Genomic DNA, 9178 nt, shown 5'->3' with positions numbered 1-9178 from the left:
TTTACCTCCACTCCCCTCCTCTATGGATGCCTGCTCTGCCTCAGTTGTGTCTGTCGCTGTCCAGCATTTCACAGAGGATTTCCAGTGCCGTTGTCCAGCAGAGCCTGACGGCCTTCATTTCCGCTACTCTACTCATCTCTCCTCGTCACACCTGAGGATACATCTCTCCCTGGCTCCGATCAATGGTTATCTCTGCCTGGCTCCGATCAGTGGTTATCTCTCCCCGGCTTTGCCCTATGGTTATCTCTCCCTGGCTCTGCTCAGTGGTTATCTCTCCCTGACGTCATTCAGCGGTTTTCTCTCTCTCCCTCTCTGCCTCCTCAATTTTTCAATAAAATGTTCATGCTTCTGGATCCTTGCCTTTTGTTTTGTGTCGTGACATCTTACTCAGGCAATCAGTACAGGATATTGCAGATTTATTTTAACTTACATAGTATATCTAGTTATGTACCAGCTCAGGTTAGCTAATAAAGTAGGATCAGCATAGAAAGTGGGGTGAGTTGTGCCAGTTTTTACTTAGTGACTTTAAAGTGAGGCCATGACAATAATGCCTTCAATTTAACAGCCAATGGCATTTACATTCATTGAAAATCTATGTATGATTTCCATGTCCAGAAAGGTAATAAAAACATAATCAAAGTAGTCCATGTGACATCAGTGGATCAGTTAGAATGTGTTGAAGCAAGGAAAATACATTTTGGTCCAAGAATTACAACTTTATTCAGCATTGTCTTCTCTTCCGGTTCTTTTGTGAATTACGTGACTGTAGTGACGCGGCTGACCTGTTCGTCAGAAATGTTTGCTAAATTTTTTTTTCTAACTTACAGCGTGCGTCTCCCCAGACTGAAAACGAAGCTTGGGTGCACAAGAAAAAGCTGGGCGCAACAGATAACAGTCAGGTGCGTCGTACGTCAGCCGCGTCACTGGCTTGTTTGACTTTATGCGGTGCCAAGCTATTCAAGTAGTCTAATTTTGACTCGCTCTCGCGGTACTTCGACGTCATCTGCCTGTCAGTTCTTGCAGCGCAGCTTCAAGTCGAACACACACAAAAACGGCTGGATTCTTTAGCTGTGGAAAAAGAGTGGCAGGACATGCAAATTATTAGGCATGTAACGGTTCAGGGTAAAGAATATAATCGTCCCGTTATCCTCCCATGGTTCGGCATGCATGTGCTTCGACGTGCACCGTGTTTGATTTGACCATGCATTTCTAATATAGTTTGCTGAACAAAACAACGCATAAAACTGCTAATGTATGGTTCTGATTAAGCTATGTGTGTGTTTACGTGAGAGTATCTGTCCAATCAACTCGTAATATGCAAATATGTTGCCAACCCCACAGTTCCTCCTCACATGTTGGTGCGCGTGTGTGTGCGCGTGTGTGTTGCGGACCATTTAGCCAGCGAGCGAAAAAGAAAAGCCGCTAATAAATGCACCGTCAGATTCATTTAAGTCTACTGCAGCAGCGATGCTCAAGAAAACGTGGACAAAACGTTAAAATTTGCGAGTGGCGGATGCTCAAGGCAATACATGTAATATGACAAGTCGGTTGCTTTTATTTTTGTAAAGAAGCCTGTTGTGACCAAAGTGTTAGGTGTTTTTAACCCAATAAATAATTTTTTTTCTTTGAATTTGACAGTAGCCTTTTTGTCCCTGAAATATACACACACAGAAACGTACCTAAACCGTGACCCTAGAACCGCGATACGCACCTAACCATGAGTAATTTGAACCGTTACACCCCTACAAATTATTAGACATTTAGAGGCAAACAGACGCACAGTGCAAACTTTGGAAATGATTACATCACAAAGACACCGACAGAGGGAAAGTGTGCCCGAACAACTTATTTCATTGGAGGCAACGAGATCTGCAAGAATACTTTTCTGTTTCTTATGGGGTGAGTTTCCATAAACATTAAAGTTTGTCGTTTTGTGTTCATTCTAAGAACACGTACACGTAGACCTTCCCATTTACTGCAATGGTTATTAGCTAGCTCAAGACTGTGGTTTGGATTGCCAAAACCCCCATTACTATAATGAGATGGATACATTTTAGATGACAATGTGAGCATCTGCTATTATTTTCAATAATGCTTGAATTGACTGATGTTAATGACTTAGCTCACGTAAACCTGAAGCCTATTGGCATTCTTGAATTGAAAGTGATGCTGTCTAAATTAACTAAATTTAACTAACCAAGGGTTTACTAATGTAATAGTAGGTGTATCGGATTAAATTCATAATTAGACGTATGAAGTATCCGTAGCCGTTAAATGTGTGTTATAAGTAAAAAAAATTGTAAGGATTTTTTAATCCTTAGACTTAAACCAGGTCTAACCACTAACTTTTACAGTGAATTAAAAGTAAAAAGTATTGGTCATAAAATTTACTTCAGTAAAGTAAAATTACCTATAATTGGCAAGACCATGATGTTAAGCTTTTGTAAACCACGATAAAATATCCTGACGATTAGTATTATCGTTTAAAATGTAATTATCATTATCATTACAACCGTGTTTGATTACCGTGTTTGATTACCATAAAAACTCGCGGTAAATCATGTCCAGCCAGAATCAGTATGACGCAGGCTCGCACATGCAACATAGTTTTTTGCACAAGAAGGCATTTAAGGGATAATATATTGTATTCATTCATGATAAACTTATTAGACAGATTTATTTATTTTTTTACCACATGAAAAATTTCAGGGACATGAAATATTAAATTGTGATTTTCAAAAATAAAAAAAAACTTTTCAGTAATTTGAACAAAACCATGATAATATTGATAACAGTAATAACTGTGGTCACTATAATCATGAAATGAAATTTTCATAACGTCCCATCCCTAATCTCTTGCCATTAGAATATCATTAATAATGCTGTTTCAGTAAAGATTGTCCATGTATAATGACAGATCAGTGCTAATGCAGTGATCACAGACATCAGATTCATCTGTGCAGAGTAGCAGGGAAAAGCACAATGCACGCACACAACATTACTCTGCAAATAAACAATTTTATATTTTAATCAGAGATGGCGATAGAGAGGTCAGAGTTACAGACTGCAGCTTTAATTGTTGTATTGTTTTTTCTATATTTTTGTGTTGATATTTGTATTTGTATATTTGTTTACAGAATCACATCTGCACACTTAATAAAGAAGTATTTGGATCAAATTTTATGGAGTGAGACATCATTGGTCTTACCAGCAATCTTTTCTCATTGTGAAAATGAAAACAAAGTAATGTAATGAGGGGCTTCTGAACTTTCATATAAAAATCATGCCCACTTTTTATCTTTGTACAAAAACAATAAATGAAGAGCATTGCAAACAAGAAATGAACTAACACATTTTAATGACAAATTATTCAAAGCTCTGCAGTGGCTTGTTATTTACAGTACAGTATACTGTTTTTTTTTAAACTGCAAACCAACAACATACAAACCACACTACTGTATGACATCCATAGCAACACACACGCACACACAAACATTTTAGATTTGAATTCTTGCAAACAAATTAAAAGCCATTGTTGTACAGAATGCATGAATTATGTTTAAATGGAACACAGATTAAAATGAGTAGTTTTAATGGGTTTTAACAGGGACATTTTTGTCCTACCGCATCCAAGTGTGTTTTGCGTAACTACTTTAAAATAAAAACATTTATGAAAACAAAAATTCAGATAAATGTACACATCTTGAGCAAGATTTATGCAGTTTGCATTAACACAGTCAAAATAAAAATTTTTTTAAAAGGACAAAAATGTCCATGTGAGAGCATGAGGGTTAAATGTGTTTTATCAATGCATACAGTGTACAGTAAAGTCTAGCTACTTTAATCAGAGCTCAATTTAACCCATAACCTGTCCCAGAATTCATCCTGCTTCTCAGTGTCCATTGGCCAGTCCAGATAGGTCCTAGTTTTTATTTGCCGGGCCAGCCTGTGATGGTAGGATAGCAAGCGAGAGGGGATTTTTTCTAAGAAGACGAGAATTAGAATGTCCTTCTGTTCTACCTGGAGCCGGTAGGTGCCCAGCTGCATCTCCAAAGTACACCAAGTGCTATGGAGGAAGTTACGGCTGACAAGACAAAGAGTTCGGCGGCTTGCATAGATGCTGTCTGTGATGTTTTCCACAATGTCTTGCCCCAACTGAAAGTCCCGACTGTGTAAACAGAGACGTAAGAATGGAGGGCCACGCTGCTCCAAGTTTGGAAGAAGTTTTTCCATGACCCAGCGCTCATCCTTACTGCTGTAGGAAATAAAAACATCGTAGCGGTACAGCCGTTTGGCATCCATACGCAACGCCTCTCTGAACCATCCGCTGGCAATGTAATAGAACGGCATTATGTATTTCCCTGCAAACTGATATGACAACGCTACAAACATAAACAAATATAAAAAAGCAGAAGTTGAGGCGAAGAGCACAAATTCAATATCAAATGAACAGTTCTCCTGTGTGTAATGAACAAGATTCAGATGGTCAACTTCATTCTTAGTTAAACACTGAAGTTCATCCATGGTGGGCATATCCACAAGAACCTGTACCTGCCTGTTATTCATCCATGAGATCAGCCAAGCATTATCACAACTGCAGTACAATCGCAACCCCACAAGATGGAGATATTTTAAACTAGTAAGACGTTCAACAAAGGTTTGAAAAATGTTTAAATCATTCCATGGTCTAAACACCAGAGATGTCAGCGACTTTAGGTCCTTTGTCAAACTTCCATCCAAAAAAAAAATTCTACAGGTACCCAAGATCAGGGTTCGTAATTTTGTCAAGTTGTGAAACATTATTGGCACATTTGGCTGCTTTGACAAATCAATGTTTTCCAGCTTTAGGTTTTTTAAATGAACAAGCTGATTTATTACTGCTAAGTCACCAATATTGTCTGAAAACGTTGATGTGAATTCCAGACTAACAACTGATTTAACATATTTCCCGATAAACTCCTTTCCACAGATGACATATTCTGCATTTATTTGAAGTGTGACTACAGATGTCAAGAGTGGACTGTCACAATCCTCAACTGTCACATATTGACCTTTGATATGGAGGTCAAGACTCTGATTCAGTGTAATATTACCAATGATCAAGCGCATTGGTCTCAAGCCTGAACTAATAGACACCTGACTCAGATTATACGGGACGCTTCCGAATATATCAGATAAATGCAGCTTGACCTGTGAAATGTTAGGTGAAAACTTTAAATCTCCCAGAAGAAGTGTGCGAAGGTTAATAAGATGTCCAAATGAATTTGATTTAATTTGAATGATAGGGTTTTCTTGAAGATTTAGGACCATCAGTTCATATAGACCACTGAATGTGTCTTGATAAATGTAAGATAACTTGTTGCCAAAGAGGTATAACTCTTTTAGTTTGTCTAATCCACTGAAAGCAAAATCTTCTATGCTGGAAATATTACATGAAGTTAATTCCAAATGCTCAAGATTTGTGAAACACATGAACTGGTGAGAAATGATCTTACCTATGTTATTTGCGTTTAGATTCATAATAGACAGCTGTTCGACTAACTGTGGATTGGACAAACAAAGAGATTTAAAATCATTTGATCTGAGCACATGTTCACTTACATCAAATTTTGAGATATTGCTGAAAAACTGAAAGATCAAATTTACATCTAAAGATACAATTTTATACGTTACTTGATGGAGATAAATGTCTATAATATTCTTACAGTCTTTAGTGATATTTGTAGACAAAGCTGGCAAGTTAATAGTCTGGTAAACAACATTTATAGATTTAATAGAATATAACTTTGTTGCGTAACACAACTCATCAATGTTAAGTACATCCACAGAAAAAATCAAGCTATTGATTTGATTTACTCCAGTCATAGAAAGATCTCTGAGAAAATCTGATCTGAAACCAAAGTGCAGTTCAGATAAATTTCCAAAAACTTTCAAAGCCCCTTCATCTATGTGCTCTTTTGATCCTAAACTCAAATAGACGTCTTTAATATTGTATAGAGTAGATGTGTAACTGTTAGAGATGTTGTAAATGGAGCAGTTAGGAAACCGAAGATTATTTAAATATGGATAAACGAGATGAAAGGCTTTTAGTGATTTTAAATTTTCCAGTCGACACAGAATCTCAGACAGATCTTTTAAACACACATTGACTATGCTTAATATCTCTAACTGAGGTAATGTATCAAAAACATTTGGTGCCATTAATGACAAATTAAATTGAGTAAGAGACAATGTTTTAAGTGAAGGAAGACCACTGAAATCAGCAGCTGCTTCACAACAGCCTTCTCCAAATTTAGAAGACAACAGAAATGACTTTAAATTTAACAATCCAGTAAAAGCTTCTGGCGAGATATTGGAAAAAAATCCATCAATTTGAAGGTATTCCAGAGAAGAGAAGCGTGAAAATGAGCCTGGAGCCAAGACAACAACATGCTTCATATCACGATCCATATCAATGCAGAGGTTCAGTAAATTTGATGGAAGTCTGCGGAGATCCTCTTTAATATCAGTGACCTGAGTACAGGATGCAGTGTTTGGTTTTCCAGTACATGATTGGTCAACTGGAAATTCTTCCACATCGTAAAAGATACATTTCCCAGCAAGCCAAGAAAATACACATGAAGTCCTTAGAAACAATAAGAAGAAAGTGAACGGATAAATCATTTTCAATTCCTGGGTGATTTTTATCCAGCTCAAGTTTCTGTGGTTATTCTGTTCTCTGTTCTCTCTATTTATATTCACTTTGTTTAAGTAACTTCCTTTATTTGTGACAAGACAGCATAGATGTTATTTTTCTCAGTTGCCTTATTTGGCTTGAACAAAATGTTAACCCTCTGCGGTCTTACTGGGTTTTGGCCCCTGGAGAATTATTGTCCTGCCCTGCTGTAAGAAAGTTGGCTCAACATAAAAATGTAAGTCTTTTAATCCCATTGGCCCTCATTTATCATTCTTGCGTAGAAACAGGCGTATATGTTGGCGTAAGATTATGCTTACACTCCTCTCACCGCCTGATTTATGAAACTGTGCGTACCGTTGATATTCAGGTGTACGCAATATCTGCCCTTCATAAATGCCGCGGCTGAAAACGATCGTCATTAGAATAACACGCCCATATAAATTCAAGTCTCCACCTCCCCCACGCCCTCATTTTACGACATTGACACATGGAAGACGGCAAAGAAGACAAACCGGGGAAGTGGAAAGAAACAAAATTGTTTTATTTGGGAGTTTAAAGAGCGGGATTAAAGACATTAATAATTGCATGACGTTTTGTAATATTTGTATTATTATTTTTATTATTAATGACGCTTAATTGATATTTAGAATAATAATTATTTATTATGATTATTATTATTATTATTATTATTTACTGTTGCCTACATCTAAATTATATGTCTGCTTAATGGTTCGGTTAAGTTTTTTTTAAATAATATTTTAAAATGATGTAGTAACTTTTGTAGTGTGTTTTTCTGTATTTACATACAGTTGTTTGTTAGCTAAGATCCAGTTTCATATGGAGCTCCGGATATAATTCAAATTAACAATTTGTTGCCACGACATCCACATGTTTTACTAGGCTAATTCATAATTTGAAGTTATAATAATTGTAATAGTAATGATGAAATATTATAATAATTAATCCCAAGGAACAAACTGTTGAATATTGGGAACGAATTTTATATTTATGGCCATACTTTAGACTAAATAAGAAAAAGAAGTGTCCATAATGTAGCATAAAAGATAATTCGTGGCCATGATTTTGTCTAGCCTAGAAATCTAGACGCACCCTAGCGGCCGCAAAATATATTTGCTGCCAGGGTTTAGTCTAGGCACTCACAATACACTTAACAGCTCCAAAAACCAAAATTTGGTCAGGCCAATCACATCGTGTGTAGCGTCTGTGGGGCGGGCTTAACATGATGACGACAGAGCTGCAACGGTTCCTACTTGAATGGCTGCTGCTGCTGCTGGCGAACAGCTTTCTTTTGAAGCGGCTTTGGCCGCGACTCTGGAGGACTTAGACTTATGTTTTTCTTTGAGAGAAGAGCAAATAACCCTACTGAAGTCCTTTTTAAGCAAGAAAGATGTGTTTGGCATTTTGCCGACTGGTTACGGTAACTACGTCACCTTCTTCGTTGCTCTGATTAGTCATAGCGCTATCCTATTGCGTGCAGAGGCATTTTGAGGGACAACCTTATATCCCGCCCCTTGCATTGAGCCGTTTGTGTGAAGAGTTGCCAGACCTTACATCTTGATGTAGGTCTGGCTAACCAGGCTAGATTTTGTCCGCATGTCATCATGATCGGATTTATGGCTCCATTCAACACAAACATTTTACTTTACCTATTCATGTGTAGCTATTTATTTATCATCGAATAGTATGTAACTAGCTTACCTTTTGATGCATTATTACCATGTTTTCGTAGCACATCCTTGTGCTTTCTTGCAATGTGCCGCTTCAGATTCCAGGATGAATATTTGCTAACTTTTACAGTCTCTCCGCACTTCCTTTTAATGTTTTCTTCCTGTCCAACCTTAACTTTGATTTTTACTTTACATTTATGTATAAGGCTTGAATTCCACAACTTATTGCTAGACGTTTTTACAGATTCTCGAACTAGCAAATTATTAAAGGGCGTTCTGGGCTCAACTGAAGGAATACATATGCATACAAATCAAATGCTTTGGTAAAGTCTCTCAAATTAAACATTGAAGTCCATGTTGCATAAAAATAAACACTGAAGTTTGTAAGTATTATGTTTTTTTTTTTTTTTTTTACAGTGGGTCATAATATATCATATATTTTAGTTTGTCAGTGCGTTTTGTGGTGTTAGGAAGTGTTTGGGCATTTCTGCACTAACTCAAAATGTGCGTACACCACCTCCTGAGCAGGCGTAGGATTTGAGCGTGCCGTACGCCAACGTCCATATTGATAAATCTCAAAGTCACCGTGGTTTGGGTGTACGCCAGGTGTACGCTGGAATTTTGGTGTACGCACTTTTGATAAATGAGGGCCATTGTCCTCAGGAATGAGGACGAGACAGGGAAAGAGAAACAAAGTCCTATTAGCAGAGCCGGACAGTAACGGAGTAAATTTACCAGTCCAGTACTTGAGTACAAATTTGAGGGATCTGTACTTTACTCGAGTATCACTTTTTGGGAGTACTCATTACTTTTC

At 37.3% G+C, this 9178-nt stretch overlaps 1 protein-coding gene across 1 annotated transcript; it reads right to left on the bottom strand.

Moving 5' to 3' along the window:
* Window positions 1-3381: 3381 nt before the first annotated feature.
* LOC135729756 (uncharacterized) lies at window positions 3382-6691 on the bottom strand. The gene has a single exon (XM_065247586.1). The coding sequence runs from the start codon at window positions 6661-6663 to the stop codon at window positions 3841-3843; it is 2823 nt and encodes a 940-aa protein (XP_065103658.1). The 5' UTR covers window positions 6664-6691; the 3' UTR covers window positions 3382-3840.
* Window positions 6692-9178: the final 2487 nt, after the last annotated feature.

This window comes from Paramisgurnus dabryanus, chromosome 11 (assembly GCF_030506205.2).
Source record: "Paramisgurnus dabryanus chromosome 11, PD_genome_1.1, whole genome shotgun sequence".
Classification (NCBI taxonomy): domain Eukaryota; kingdom Metazoa; phylum Chordata; class Actinopteri; order Cypriniformes; family Cobitidae; genus Paramisgurnus; species Paramisgurnus dabryanus.
Note: the sequence above shows the minus strand (reverse complement) of the source record. Positions and strands in the feature narration are given on the sequence as shown.

Bases quoted from the DNA above. Each gene is read 5' to 3' on its own strand.
- LOC135729756 (XM_065247586.1), bottom strand. From the start codon at position 6,663: ATGATTTATCCGTTCACTTTCTTCTTATTGTTTCTAAGGACTTCATGT.